Consider the following 16339-nt stretch of genomic DNA (forward strand, 5'->3'; position numbering starts at 1 on the left):
TGTGCAGGGTGTCCAGATGTTGCTGTAGACCCTCTTTTGTGGGTGACAGCAGCACCAGATCGTCTGCAAACAGGAGGCATTTCACTTCGGTGTCTTGTAAGGTCGGGCCGGGTGCTGGTGACTGTTCTAGAGCTCCAGCTAATTCATTCATGTAAATGTTAAATAGTGTAGGACTTAGACTACAGCCCTGTCTCACTCCACGACTCTGGGAGAGAAAGTCTGTGTGCTTGTTGCCAATTTTAACTGCAAATGTGTTATTGGTGTACATTGATTTGATGATGTCGTAGGTTTTTCCTCCGATGCCGCATTGAATCAACTGAAGAAAAAGTCCCTCATGCCAGATTGAGTCAAAAGCTTTTTTGAAGTCAACTAAGCATGAGTAGAGCTTTCTTTTCTTTTGGTTTGTTTCTTTGTCAATTAAGGTATGAAGAGTGTATATATGATCGGATGTGCGGTATTTGGGTTGGAAACCAATTTTGCATTTTCTTAGAATGTTTTGGTTGTTTAGATATTGGATAAGTCTGCTGTTAATAATGTTACAGAGGAGTTTACCTAGATTACTGTTTACACATATTCCGCGGTAATTATTAGGGTCGAATTTGTCTCCACTTTTATGGATTGGAGTTAAGAGACCTGGGTTCCAGATTGTGGGAAATATACCTGTTCTTAAGATGATATTAAACAGTTTGAGGATGGCGAGTGTAAGTTTTTGGTCTGCGTGTTTAATCATCTCGTTTAGGATACCGTCGATACCACTTGCTTTTTGGGATTTAAGTTTTGGTATATTTTGTCCAGCTCAGCGAGTGTAATTGGATAGTCTAAAGGGTTTTGGTAATCTTTAATTGTTGACTCCAGAGTGCATAGTTTGTTGTGTAGGTTAGTTTGTTCATGGTTCTTGGTTATTTTACTAAAGAGGTTTGAGAAGTGCTTTATCCATACGTCTCCGTTCTGAATGGGAAGATCTTCATGGTGGGGTTTGTTAAGTGTGTTCCAATGTTCCCAGAAGCGATTTGTTTCTAGAGATTGTTCAATTGCTTTTATCTGGTTTTGTGTATCTTGTTTCTTTTTCTTCCTTAGTGTTTCCTTATATTGTTTAACTTTTTCATGGTAGAGTTGGCGTGTGTTTACATTGTCAGCATCTCTGTGTTTCTGATTTGATAGAATTCTTACTTCTTTTCTAAGGTTTTTACACTCCTTATCAAACCATTTCTCATTTACAGGCTTTTTGTTTGATTTTGTGTTAGTGGGTTTTAGGTTAGATAGTGTTGCAGATATTGTAAAAATTTGGTTAATCCTGTCTACTGCTAAATTTACACCTTCACTATCGTGTGGAAATGGGGTATCGAGGAATTTATTCAGTAGGATTTGAATTTTTGGTTCACGAGTTTTGCTTTTGTATGTATCTTCGCAATTTAGTTTCCACCTGAAAGTTTGTTTTAGGGTATGGAGGTGAGTTTGTTTTGATGCCTCTGTGTTAGGTTTGGATCTATTGAGGTAGAGAGTGATTTTACTGTGATCTGACAATGGTGATGGTGGGCTGACTGTGAACGCTCTGAGGGAGTTAGGATTCAGATCCGTGATGAAATAGTCTACCGTACTGTTACCTAGTTTAGAACTATAGGTGTACCTGCCGTATGAATCTCCTCGTAGTCGTCCATTGACCATGTACAGACCCAGTGTGCGACAAAGATGGAGAAGTCTTAATCCATTTTTGTTTGTTGTTTTATCGTAGTTCAGTCTTTGTGTGTGAGTAGGTATGGAAAGGGCATCTCCTCCTGGAATGTGTTTGTCTCCTTTGGAGTGAACTGAGTCTGATTCTTCGCCTGTCCTGGCATTTAGGTCACCGCAGATCAGAACATTGCCCTGTGACTGGAAGTAGTTGATCTCCTCTTCCAGGATTGTGAAACTGTTCTCATTGAAGTCCCTAACTGACTCTGCTGGAGGGATGTAGGTTGCACACAGGAAGATATTCTTATCTGTTGAAGTGATGGTCTTGTTGATTTCTATCCATGTGTAAAACTGGCCTATCAGAGTGTCTATCACTCACTCACTCTATCTCTCTCTCTCTCTCTCTCTCTCTCTCTCTCTGTCTCTCTCACTCACTCACTCACTCACTCACTCACTCTATCTCTCTCTCTCTCTCTCTCTCTGTCTCTCTCTCTATCTTTCTCTCTCTCTCTCTCTCTCTCTCTCTCTCTCTCTCTCTCTCTCTCACACACACACTCTCTCTCTGTCTCTCTCTCTCTTTTTTTTTATTAATATCCACGTTGTGAATTAAAAGCAGTGGATTATTCCTAGTCTATATATTTATATATATGATTTTTTATTGTGTATTACAATTAATATCAATCACACTACAGTTGGTTTGTTTTGATTTAGGCAAGGAGTTATCTAATTTTAGAACCAAAGTCTTCATATATAGCCACAGAATAAAAGAGACCGTTCCAAATGCTTTATATTATATTAGATATGAATATTGTAGTCATTTCAGTCCATTGTCTGTTGAATTCCCACAAAGTCAAACCTCAGGAGTGACATAAAGTCATCCAACAGCAATGTGAACGACTGACAGCATGACAAGACACATGAGAAGTGTGAGTAAAATCTAGATTATCATTTAAACAATTAGATTGACATTTGTAATAAAATCTCCAAAAAAGGGAAGGAAGGAGGCGGGAACTGGCAAACATTAAACACAAAGTTTTAAAATAAATAATAACAGCCGGCGGCCCCTCACGGACGATCGCCGGCGACATAACATAAACAACAAATATAAATATAAATACAAACGTAAAACATGTTCGGGCCCGGTCCTCTCTCTTCGACGGTCCGGTCGCTCGTTCCTTTTATATGCTCCCTATCTCCTAAAAGATTCGAGGCCGGTGTGCGCACAGCTGGCGCTTATTCACAATTACTCACCGGACTCGAACCACGGTCTCGCCCCGCCTACTCTACTACAACATTGTTCCTAAATACTTGTGGAAATGTGACTGTTGTGTTGGTTAAAAGTGAATCTGATGTGTTTCTTTGCTGTTACTTTCACATGTTTCTCCAGTTTTCATTTTCTGCAAATAAATGCAAAGATAAACAACATCATTATTTGAAATTTGGGAGAAATCTTTTTAGTAGTTCACAGGATGAAATAAAATGATCATCTTACTTAAACACATACTACACCAATACATTTAAAATCAGAAAAACGTGGTGTGTGTGCGTTTGTGTGTGTGTATGTGTTTCAAAGGTGTAGCGTGAAGTGAATCTTTGCTGGATTTGTTTGTGTGTTCTGATAGGAAATGAAAGTGTATCTCCACCTGAAGGCCACTGTAAGAGATTATAAGTGTGTGTTTGATTATTAGTGTGAAATGTTCCTCTGTTATTGTGACCCTGATTCACTCCTTTGAACACACACACACAGAGAGAGAGAGAATATAATATATGAAGAAATGAATTGATAAATTGTCACAGATTGATACATGAATGCTGTATTGTGTTTAATCTCACTGAACACACACACACACACACACACACACACACTGGTGTGCATGATTTATCTGCTAAACACTTTAGAAATGCTGTGAAATTCCTGAGCCAGTGCATGTATACAGTTTAGATGTGTGTGTCCTCGGCATGTAAACACACACATACACTCACACACACACACACACATACACAGGTCAGTTTCATACACAACCTCATCTGAACTGTGACTTTTAGACTATTTTAGATTTGTGTCAGTTTCGCTTAGAAAACCGGTGTATTCTGCGTTTTATCATTGATTTAGTATTTGAGTGTACAGTATCTGTCATATTTCAGGTCATTTATTTCACATGCAAATGTTTTTTGGCATTGTAAGAGTATCAGAGACTTTAAGGGACTAGAGATGTACATGAGACACGTGTGTGTGTGTTGAGTTCAGGGTCGGTCAGTCTGTCTTTGAGATCTGCTGCCAACACTCACCCAATGTCATGCTTGTAAACAGGTAATGACATCACTTCCTGTAGTCAAAGCGTCTGGAACTCGTTCAGAGTAAAAACATGCTTTGCGTCCGAGGCAGAAACAATGGCAGGGAAATGTTGGTGAACACACACAACCATGTTTACACTGGAGCTCTGGCATGAGGACACGACTCCTGTGTGTGTGTGTGTGTGTGTGTGAGTGTGTGCGTTGTCAGAGAGAGAGAGAGAGGATTGTATGTGTAGGCCAGCAGTTTTAAATGGATGAAGTGAATCAGGTGTCAGTGTGATTGATGACATGTACACACACGTGTGAATCTGCTCGTGTGTGCTGTCGCAGCAGACCTGATCTCAGAACACTTTTCTGTAGCTAGCGTGACGCTAGCAACACCAAGGTCATGGGTTTGATCCTAGTGATTGCACATACTCAGCAAATGGATAGTGTCATGTATGTAATATATGTCACTTTGGATAAAGCATTTGCCGACTTATGTCAACAGAGAACTTATGTGAACTTCTATGTTGTGTGTGCACACGAAATCACTTTAACATCCGAAACGTATAAAACTCTCATCATCTGGTGATCATACAAACAAGCATGATATCATTGGAGAAATGTTTACATTTTTTTGCGTAGATCCACGATAACCACAAAACATTGTGCACTTGTGAAGTAAAGAAACCAAAAGGGTGTGTTCACCGCCGTCTGTGAACTGTTTCTCTGTTGGGAGAAGGGCTTGAGGTCTGCGTGTGTGTCTGTCTGTGCTGACACTGAGGATATTATTAATGCATCAGACACTACAATCCCTGAACCTCCTCAAGAGAAACACTCTATGCTGCTTTTCAGTGCATCTGAACGGACTAACAAAAAATGTTTTGGGATGATAACCTGTTATAAACTCTGAGATGACGACTCAGACAGAAATTAAATGACCACACAACCTTGGTGATTGTCAAAAAACAATTGGGCCGGGGAGCTTTCCGTGGGTGGTGTGAAAAAAAACCCAGACATTCTGCATTCGGACGGCAATAAAATCACTAATGTACCCTGTAAATGGTGAAAATAACTTATGTCACTACGAGAAACTGTTATCCGTCTGAATAGGGCTATACAGTTTGATCTCTGAATATGAATAATCATTTTTCTCTGTTATTCTCTGTGTTACCTAGGGATGTTCATCTCGGTTAGTTTCCCTAACAGTCATCATCCGAACATTAACCATTAACTGATACGATTTTAATATTAAATTAAACACACACACATAACGTGGTTATCACAGAGAATCACACATTTAAGATAAAAGAGAGAAACACGGGTCAAATATTATACGCACTATAAATTCCTATATGTAATATGAAATAAAATAAGGAGAATGTTACATCTAAAAGTGTTATTAATCAATAAACTTTAAATTCTAAAGCTGATGTTTAATATTATCATGAATAATCTATTAGTAGTTGAAATTTTGTGTAGGACTTGTCAGGCCGCCGCTTCCCTCTCTAAGCTCTACCATCAAGAATGGCATCCTGCTGGCTGCGGTAACCTCGGGACAATGAGACAAGACAGCCAAGAGAAGAGTACTGTTCTGTTGTTGGAAGTGTACCTGCTTCCGGTTGATCTAACTAATGCAGTCTAAACCCTCAAGAGGATTTATATTATGGAGGTGTAGTTTATGCAAAGGTGAAAAGATGCGTCTTTAGTCTAGATTTAAACTGAGTGTGTCTGCCTCCCGGACAGTACAGGAAACACTATTATAAGGTTTAGGCACTAGATAGAAAAAGGATACCACCTGCACTGGATTTTGAAATTCAAGGTATTACCAACTGACAGGATGCCTGAGAGCGTAATGCACGTGAAGGAAGGTAATAAAGTTCGCTCAGGTACTGAAGAGCTAAACCATGTAGGACTGTATAGGTCATCAGTACGATTTGTAAGTTAATGCAGTGCTCAATAGGTAACCAGTGCAATGTTGATAGAACCGTGCTAAAATTAGTTTGTGTAAGAACTCGACCTGCTGCGTTTTGAACTAGCTGGAGTTTTTATGACAGGCCCACAGGACAGCCACGTAATAATGCGTTACAGTAATCTAGTTACAGCATGAATGCATTAATTAGCTTCTCTTCATCTGATAGTGACAGCATATTAGATATATGCTTAAGATAAGAAAACAGGGTTTTACAGGTGTTGGCAACATGGGTCTCAAATGGCAGATTACTTTCTAATAAAACGCCAAGATTCTTTCCTGATGATGAGGGTTTTATGGAACATCTGTCAATAGTTAATCAGTATTCTTGATTGTTACGTATGGCGGTTTTCGGTCCAATGAGTAACACTTCTGTTTTGTCCGAATTCAGTAATAAAAAGTTACACGTCCAGTTTTTTATATCGACTATGAATAAAAAAACTTCCATTGAAACATCCATTATTCTGTTGAACTGCTGTAATTCGTGAGGCTTCGAGGAAATATAACGTTGAGTATCATCAGCAAAGTAGTGAAAGCTAACCACATGTTGCTTTATTATACCTCCTAGAGGAAGCATGTATAGTGTGAAGATCAGAGGCCCTAAGACTGAGCCCTATGGTACACCGTACAGGATACGAGATTAGCATGACACCTCGTTGTTTATTGCAACAAATTGAAAACGGTCTGATAATTACCATTTAATCATAAAAAAACATTTCAAAACTATTCCATTAATGCTGACGTCATTTTCAAGTCTATTTAAGAGTGTCTAGAAGCACCAATAACGAGATACAACCTCGGTCAGATGCCAATAGCAGATAATTTGTAACTATGATCAAAGCAGTCTCTGTACTGTGATGTGCTCTAAATCCAGACTGGAATTCTTCATTACATTTACATTTATTCATTCATTTGGCAGACGCTTTTATCCAAAGCGACTTACAAGGAGGGTGCAGTGGGCAGCTATCACTGCAGAGCAAACAGGGGTAAGGGGCCTTGCTCAAGGGCACTTCAGTCATTTCCTGGTGGCACTGAGAATTGAACCAGCAACCTTCTGGCTAGGAGTCCAACTCTCTAACCACTAGACCACAACTGACCCATTGATCATTGATGTCATTCCTTTGGATGAAGGAGCATGATTGAGTTGAGAAATGAAATGTAGAATGGATATTCAGTACAGTAGGTCTGTAGTTAACTAGGTCTTTTGAAAAGGGGCCTTATAACAGCCACATTATATGCTTATGAGACAAGTGATGAGATGAGTAAATAATGCTAAGAAGAGGATCTATCATTTCTGGGAGCATCACTTTCAGTAGATTTGTAGGTATAGGGTCTAGCATGCATGTTATTGATTTAGATGATATAATGATTTTAGTAATATAAAGACAGTTTAGTAATATAAATAAGAAGCATAAAAACACAAGCAAAGTTTTTTACGTCACAACATTTTTCCGTCAAATTAAAATCGCAGTCCTACTTGCTTGGCTAGTTTTGATTGAATAAAGTAACATGTTTACATGTTGTGGGGACAGTCTGGAGCCTGTTAACAGTTAGACCCGCCTACATCTGCAACCCGACAGTTTTCACCTGGTCACACATGTCAGCATGCTCTGTGAGTTAACACACATGTATCGCAGATTTTCTTTACCATACAGCAAAACCAAAAATTATGTATGATTTATTAGTTATCTAAGAATGTATTATTAAGTTATTATAATTATCAATTAAAACAAAATTAAGAATAAAAACTTACCTTTTAAATCGTTTGTCTGATCAAAATGTTTACATCCGGTTAACACAATAAACACAACAGTGTTTAACTAAAAAATGTTGAAGGTCCAGAAAGCATCCACCATAAAAGTCTTCTAAATGACTCATTCCAGTGGGTTAAGAAATGTCTTATGAAGTGAAACAATACTTTTGTGAGAGAGAAACAGTTATATTTTGAGCTTTAACAAAACACCAGAGAAGTAGTGACATGTACTGCAACATCAGCTCAAAATATGAAACGCCTGACTGTGTCATTATAAGAGTTATTCACTTAAACTGAAGAGTTATTGAAATGATCTGAGAGACAGTACACGTCTCTCTCTCTCTACTTCTCTCTCTCTCTCTCTCTCTCTCTCGGTCTCTCTCTCTCTCTCTCAAATTCAAATGTGCTTTATTGGCATGACAATTGTTACAATGTATTGCCAAAGCATTTAAAACATGTACAGTACATCTAGAACAGATGAAAAAAAAAATATACATCACATCAAACAATACACATTTAAGAAGAAACAAAACCAATAAACGAAACAAAAACATTTTATATGTGTGTGTGTACGTTTGTGAGCGCATCACTGATTGGTCGACTCCTCCCTTTTGTTATGGCAGGCATCAATGTATTGTGCTGCTAGTAAAACACAATCCTGTTTCTCTCCTAATAAATATTGCAGTTGTGTATTGTTGTCTAATTTCCTGAAGTCGGGGCAATTGATTTCAAATTTGGGATAGAATTTCCTTCTAATGTCTTGATAGTTTGGGCAGTTGATGAAGAAGTGTTGTTCTGTCTCTACATCTCCTCTCTCACAGTCTCTCTCTCTGTCTCTCTCTCTGTCTCTCTCTCTGTCTCTCTCTCTCGGTCTCTCTCTCGGTCTCTCTCTCTCTCAAGATTCAAGATTCAAGATTCAAAGGAGCTTTATTGGCATGATAAAAGAGAATTTACATTGCCAAAGCACAAGATTAAATATAAACATGCAGAAATACAGATTAAGATCAAAAATAAGATAGAATAAAATTAAAAGTCTATAAGTAAAAATATATATATATATACATCTCAATATAAACAGAAAAAGAGTTTTAATTAAAGTTCTCAATGAGGGTGACAGTGTCAGTTTGTGTGTGTTGTCCTGTCAGTGTTGTGTTGTGTTGTGCTGGTTGTTCTTTGGTCGTGGCAGGACTTGACATATCTTGCAGCCAGGTTTGAGCTTCTTGAGCTCTCTCTCTCTTCTTGAGAGAGAGAGAGAGCTTCTCTCTCTCTCTCTCTCTCTCTCTCTCTCTCTCTCTCTCTCGGCCTCTCTCTCGGTCTCTCTCTCTCTCTCTCTCTGTCTCTCTCTCTCTCTCTCTCTCTCTCTCTCTCTCTCTCTCTCTCTCTGTCTCTGTCTCTCTCGGCCTCTCTCTCGGCCTCTCTCTCTCTCTCTGTCTCTCTGTCTTTCTCTCTCTCTCGGCCTCTCTCTCGGTCTCTCTCTCTCTCTCTCTGTCTCTCTCTCTCTCTCTCTTTCTCTCTCTCTCTGTCTCTCTCGGTCTCTCTCTCGGTCTCTCTCTCTCTCTCTGTCTCTCTCTGTCTCTCTCTCTGTCTCTCTCTCTCTCTCTCTCTCTCTCCACTCCTCTGGGAAACTAGTTAACTTATAGTCCCAGTAGTGAATGTAAGCCTGTAATGAACAGAAGTTTCCTGGTGTTAATCTCTTTGTCTTTACAGTGAGGATGAGACGATTAAAACAAAGTGAGCGTGTGTGCTAACGGCTTATAAAACATGTGTTATTAATCACTGTAATCTACAGCAGACACACAGACACACAGACACACACAGAAACTGTAGTGCTGGATTCTGCTGATGTGTCTTTTCTCTTCTCTTATTTTTTCTGAGCAGTATTTTCCCTATGATGTTTCTGTACTGTTCCGCAAATTAATTTGAATCACACTCATTGAGAGAGAGAGAAAAAGAGAGAGAGAATTTCACTTGTAGCTCTTTGTCATCTGCTCTTCATTTGACTTCATCCCTGCAGACTCATTGGAGCGGTTTCACCTCACCGGCAGTGGGCTTAATTTCTGCTGAAAATAGCTCTCTTTCTCTCTCTCTCTCTTTCTCTCTCTCTCTCTCTCTCTCTGTCTGCCAAATGTTTGCTGTGTGTCTCACTGTTTTAAAAAGCAAGATTACATCTATAAAGTCGTGTCCCTCTCACAGCGTCACAGATATATATTGACACATTCCAGAGCATTGTGGAGCGGCGGCTGAAGGGACACGACACACATCTGAACTGAGATCTGTTGGTCAATGATTGAAATGATAAAAGAACTGGTGACAATCTGATATTTGTTTTTCCCCTCATTAATTATTTTCTCAACTATTTCCATTACAGCAATGCAAAATATATCCATATAAACATGACTTGACTCGTGTGTGTGTGTGTGTGTTCAGGCTCTCCGTCTCTAAGCAGTTCTGGGACAGTAATAGTTCTGGTCGGTGATGTCAATGATAATATTCCAACATTCAGCTCCATGTCTTTCCATACGAGCATTCCTGAAGATGCTCCCACCGGCACAGACGTCCTGCTGCTCAACACCTCAGACGCTGATGACGGACTCAACGGAGTCATCAGGTAACACACACACACACACACACATTTCACAAACAAGATTTTATATAAGATTCTCTCTCTTTCATTGTGAAAGTAGACTTATGTGTGATGGTAGTGTGTGTGTCTGCATCACAGTGACAGCAGAAGTTTGTCTATCACACAATGTTTCCTGTCAGTCATGTGTGACCTCCGCCTGTGAGCTCATGAAGCGGGTGGACAACATGTTCCTCTCTTCTAAACTCATGCTAATGAAGATGAAAATGAGCAGTGACAGACAGATCAGAGGCCGTCGGGCGGGTCAGCGAGGGTCTTCAGTAACAGCACAGTTCTCACAGATCATGTTCCGCATCTGAACGGACGCTGCGTGCCGGGATGTTATCGTTTCAGGCTTGTTTTTCGCACGTTGTTCTGTCATTTGTGGAACTCTCGTCTGGCAGACGCAATGAAGTTGCCATGTGTTCATGTTGCTGTCAGAATGAGTTTACGTCTGAAATGAAACGCTCACGATTGATGTTTTTCATCAAGACGCTTCTGCTGAGCTCCAATAATCCGTCTCTAGACACGATTGAGTGATGTATGACTGTCATTGCTGTCACATGTGTTTTAGTTCACGGTAAACTGGAATCATTGGGTCTGTAAGATAAAAGGGTGTCTTCTGTACCATCATCTCTTCTGTTTTGTTTTGTGTTTGATTGACAGTTACAGTCTCAGCGGTGGGGGCGGTCAGTTCTCCATAAACCCGTCTACAGGTCTGATCATCACCAGTTCTCGGCTGGATCGAGAGACACGAGCGAGTTATGAGCTGTTGGTGGTGGCGATGGATGGCGGACAGCCCACCCCTCTGTCCAGTTCTGCCAGCGTGTCTGTGGTGGTGTCTGACGTCAATGACAATCCTCCACGCTTTCATCATCATCCATACGTCACACACATCCCTGCCTCCACCTCTACAGGTGTGTTTATCCATCTGTGTGCTGGTGGTTAACGTTGGGTTGATTCGTATCTAACTGTGTTCTTGTTGTGTCGTTCTCAGGTTCGCTGGTGTTTGCCGTCACAGTAACAGATGAAGATTCAGGCTCCAACGCTCAGCTTCACTATTCACTCACCGGCAGAAATTCAGAAAAGTTCAAGATAGACCCGATCAGAGGTGCGATCATCGCAAGTGAAAAGCTTTCTGGGAGTTCAGAGGTCACCTTCACCGTCCACGTGAGAGATGGAGGCGTCAACCCTAAAACAGACAGCACCACCGTCACCGTTCGCTTCGTCACCGGAGGAAACTTTCCCCTTATTAGACTCAAAGAGAAAACCTTTACTTTCCCAGAAAACCAGCCCATAAACACTGTTGTTACTACGGTGACCGGAACATCAGCCAGGGCGGGTGCTTTGTCATTCTATATCGCGAGTGGAAACCTCGATCAGGCATTTCATGTCGATCAGCTCTCAGGAGAGTTGTCTATAAAAACTCCTCTGGACTACGAGAAGATTCAGAAGTACGTTTTATGGATCGAGGCACGAGATCAGGGTTTCCCTCCTTATTCGGCCTACGAGAAAATGGAGATCACAGTGCTGGACGTTAATGACAACCCTCCTGTTTTTGATCGAGAGCCACTTCACGCCGAGATTCTAGAAAACCTCTCAGCTCAGCGTGTGCTGATCGTTTCTGCGGTTGATGGAGACGACGGACCAAGCGGACAGCTGGAATATGCCATCGTCGATGGAAACAAAGAAAACAGCTTCAGCATCAGCCGGGGAACAGGTGAGATCCGCAGTGCGCGTCCTCTGGATCGAGAGAAGGTGGCTCAGTATGCCTTGAGAGTGAAGGCAACTGATCGAGGCAGTCCTCCTAAAAGCACTGCCGTCAGAGTCTTGATCGATGTGCTGGATGTCAATGACAACGCTCCCAGATTCTCCAAAATCTTCAGCGCTACTGTTCCCGAGAACGCACCGGTGGGCTTCACCGTTACCAGGGTAACCACCACAGATGAAGACGCTGGTGCCAACGCAATAAGCCGATACTCCATCAGTGACACCAGCCTTCCATTCATCATTCACCCCAGCACCGGTGACATCACCATCAGCAGACCTCTGAACCGAGAGGACACCGCTCATTACATCGCTAAAGTCACGGCGCACGATTCAGGATGGACGGTCAGCACTGATGTCACCATCTTCGTGACGGATTTGAATGATAACGCTCCTAGATTCAGCAAACCCTCATATTACCTGGACTATCCCGAGCTGATGGAGGTGGGATCCATCGTGACCCGAGTGTTTGCCGCAGATCCAGATGAGGGATTCAATGGGAAAATATTCTACTTCATCAGATCCCAAACCGAGTATTTCAGAATCAACTCCACGTCTGGTGAGATCTTCATTAAACAGCCGCTCAGATATCAGAACTCAAGCGCTCACAGTAATGTCAATGTGAACCGCCACAGTTTCATCGTTACGGCTTCGGATCGAGGTGTCAAGCCACTCATGAGTGAAACTACAGTTATTGTGAATGTAGTTGATAGTAACGATAACCCACCCACGTTTGAATCCGCCTTTTACTTCACACCCGTCACTAAAAGTGTAAAGGTCGGCACCAGACTTCTGAAAGTCACAGCACGTGATGAGAAAGACTTTGGACTGAACTCTGAAATCCACTACGTGGTGTCTGGAGGGAACAGCTCCAGTAAGTTCCGCTTGGATAAACAAGACGGATCTGTTTCAGTAGCATCCTCGCTCACGGCGGACACAAATAAAGTTTACTTGCTCCAGATCACAGCGAGTGACAGAGGAAACCCTCCTCTCTCGGCAAAGACCACGGTCAGGATCATTGTGACAGAAGAGAACCATCACACTCCAGAATTCTCTCAGAATCAAGTGACGGTCACTGTGTCTGAAAGTCTGAGTGTGGGCACAGCCATCCGCACTCTCTCAGCCAGAGATAAAGACAAAGACAAGCAGATGAACGGTCTGATCTCATACAACATCTCCTCAGGGAATGATGACGGCTTGTTTTCTATCCACACACAGACGGGGGTGTTATCTCTAGCCAAACCTTTGGATTATGAGAGGAAACAGAAACACGAGCTGAGAGTTTCGGCAACAGATGGAGGATGGATCTCAAAGAGCAGTTATGTTACGGTTTATATTCACGTGACTGATGTCAATGATAACTCTCCAGTGTTTCACCCTGTTGAGTATTTCCCGGTCGTACAGGAAAACGTTCCCAGCGGCACCACTGTGGTGAAAATGAACGCCACAGATGAAGACTCTGGGGCAAACGCTCTGATGGCGTACGTCATCCAGTCCTCAGACAGCGATCTGTTCATCCTCGATCCAAACACTGGGATCATCAGTACACAAGGATTTCTGGACTATGAAGCCAAACAGGTTTATCACTTGACAGTCAAAGCCTTCAATGTTCCAGATGAGGAGCGATGCAGTTTTGCTTATGTCAACATTCAGCTGAAAGGAGCCAATGAGTACGTCCCACGGTTCGTTTCCAAACAGTATTACTTTGAGGTGTCGGAGGCGGCGGCTAAAGGCACGGTGATTGGAGAAGTGTTTGCTAGCGACAGAGATTTAGGAGAAGATGGCGTGGTGTATTATCTGATCTTCGGTAGAAGCAGAAAGAAGGGCTTTCGCATTAATAAAAGCACAGGTCAGATCTACGTCTCTGGGGCTCTGGATCGGGAAAAAGAAGAAAAGATTTCTCTGCGAGTCCTGGCGAAGAATGCGGGCAGCATCAGAGGAGCAGATATTGATGAAGTGTTGGTTAACATCACAGTTCTGGATGCCAATGATCCTCCTGTATTCAGTCAAGAGCTTTATGATGTTCAGGTGAATGAAGGACTGGCTCCTGGAGGTCTGGTGACGTTTGTCAGCGCCGAGGATTCAGATTCGGTCCCGAGCTGGAGCAGATTCACTTACGCCATCGCTTCTAACAGTGACAGAAACACTTTCAGTATAAACCCTAAGACGGGACAGGTGTCTGTGGCCGCAGAACTGGACCGAGAGAGCGTTCCCTTGTACAATCTCACTCTTCTGGCCGTGGACTCAGGTTCCCCGGCTGCCACCGGGACCGCCACTTTAATTGTGACTCTGGAGGACATTAATGATAATGGACCCACGTTATTGAGCACAACTGGAGAGGTGATGGAGAACCAGAGAGCGGGAACACCCGTCATGACTCTCAGCTCATCTGATCCCGACCTCGCTCCAAATCAAGGCCCGTTCTCCTACAGTCTCATCAGCACAACCTCCTCTTACTTCAGTCTGAGCACGTCAGGAGAGCTGAGCACCAGCCGAGAGATCGACCGTGAGCACATCAGTGATTTCTATCTGTCCGTGGTGATTAAAGACTCGGGTGTTCCTCAGATGTCCTCTACAGGAACTGTTCACGTTAAAGTCAACGATCAGAATGATAATCCCTCCGAGTCTCGCTCTGTTGAAATCTACGTCCATTACTTTGGAAATCTGTTCCCTGGAGGATTTCTGGGGGTGGTGAAGCCGCAGGATCCAGACGTACAGGACAGGTTTCACTGTTCTCTGACTGCATCGGCACCTTCTGTTTTCAACATTCCCGCAGGAACCTGTGACCTCAAATCAGTGGCTCGCTCCATGGACGGCACCTTCGATTTAACGGTGCGCAGCAGCGATGGCGTTCACGAGGCTGTTAACAGTTACGTGCGTGTTTTCTTCATCGCCTTTAACAACGCCACTGTGGACAACAGCATTCTCATCCGACTGGCCTCTCAAAGCGCCGCTGACTTTCTGACCAATCACTACCTCAGCTTCTCACGCATCGCCAACTCTCAGCTGGCCGGTCTGGGCACTGGAGTTCACATCTACGGTCTGTTTGAACTCAACAACAGCACTTTCCTCATGATGGCGGTCAAGAGAAGTCACGGACAGTACGTCAATCCCAGCGGAGTGGCTACCTTCTTTCAGAGCATCAGAGAGATTCTCCACAGACAAACTGGAGTTCAGATTGATTCGGTGGATTATGATCCATGTACGCGCAATCCGTGTCAGAACGGAGGCCGCTGTAAACGACGTCTGGCAGTGGAGCCGGTCATGAAGACGGAGGAAAGCGTCCCGGTCATCCTCGTGTCAAATGGTCCTCTGAAGCCGTACGCCTGCGACTGCAGACCCGGATACGCCGGAGCTCTCTGTGAGATGGACATCGATGAGTGTCAGCCCACACCGTGCCACAACGGAGGAACATGTCATAACCTGGTGGGTGGATTCTCCTGCTCCTGTCCCGAGGGGTTCACCGGGATGGCGTGTGAGAGGGACGTCAACGAGTGCCTTTCAAATCCCTGCCAGAATGGAGCGCTGTGCCAGAATTTCCCCGGAGGATTTAACTGCCTATGCAAATCAGGATTTTCAGGTACAGTCTGTCATCACTTTTATATTTGACTCGAGCACACGTGTGAGGCAGAGGTCACGCGCTCTGTGAGAGTTTAAGGCCAAGACAAATATTAGCATGTGTGTGTGAGTTAGAGGTGTGAGTTGACTCAAACACACAGCGCTGAAGAAATGAACATCAGTTTACTGTAATGAAGAGTGATGATTAATCTCAGAAACCACTCGCAGTTCACTGCATGCGTTGTGTTGTTTGTACTTAAAATAACTCAAAGTCCTTCCCATCACAGTTGTTTACAAAAGGTGTATTTCAGCATCCTGTGCGTGCGTGATGCGTGTGTGAATGCGTGTGTGTGAGATGTCTGTGTGTGTGTGTGTGTGCGTGCGCGTGCGTGTGTTTGTGTGAGTGCGTGCGTGCGTGCGTGCTTGATACGTGTGTGCATGCGTGCATGTGAGATGTCTGTATATACGTGTGTGAGATGTCTGTGTGTGTGCATGCGTGCGTGCGTGTGTGTGTGCGTGTTTGTGTGAGTGCGTGCGTGCGTGCTTGATAAGTGTGTGCATGCGTGCATGTGAGATGTCTGTGTGTGCGTGTGTGTGTGTGAGATGTGTGTGTGTTTGTGCAGGTGCAGTTTTCACTTTGTTTTTTAAATGGAGTGATAACAGACGTTTGGTTTCAAGAGTCATTAAGATTGTGATCAGAATAAATGAGTGCAGTGTGTGTTCA

The 16339-nt window shown here is 42.9% G+C and overlaps 1 protein-coding gene across 1 annotated transcript in view; it reads left to right on the forward strand.

Moving 5' to 3' along the window:
* fat4 (FAT atypical cadherin 4) overlaps positions 1-16339 on the forward strand; it is a 75107-nt gene that overhangs the window by 46946 nt on the left and 11822 nt on the right. The window contains exons 7-9 of the mRNA XM_056769772.1: positions 10098-10278; positions 10957-11207; positions 11288-15637. Of these exons, the coding sequence (XP_056625750.1) occupies positions 10098-10278; positions 10957-11207; positions 11288-15637 (4782 nt within the window). The remainder of the gene's footprint in view (positions 1-10097; positions 10279-10956; positions 11208-11287; positions 15638-16339) is intronic.

The sequence above is a fragment of the Triplophysa dalaica genome, chromosome 16, assembly GCF_015846415.1.
Source record: "Triplophysa dalaica isolate WHDGS20190420 chromosome 16, ASM1584641v1, whole genome shotgun sequence".
Lineage (NCBI taxonomy): Eukaryota > Metazoa > Chordata > Actinopteri > Cypriniformes > Nemacheilidae > Triplophysa > Triplophysa dalaica.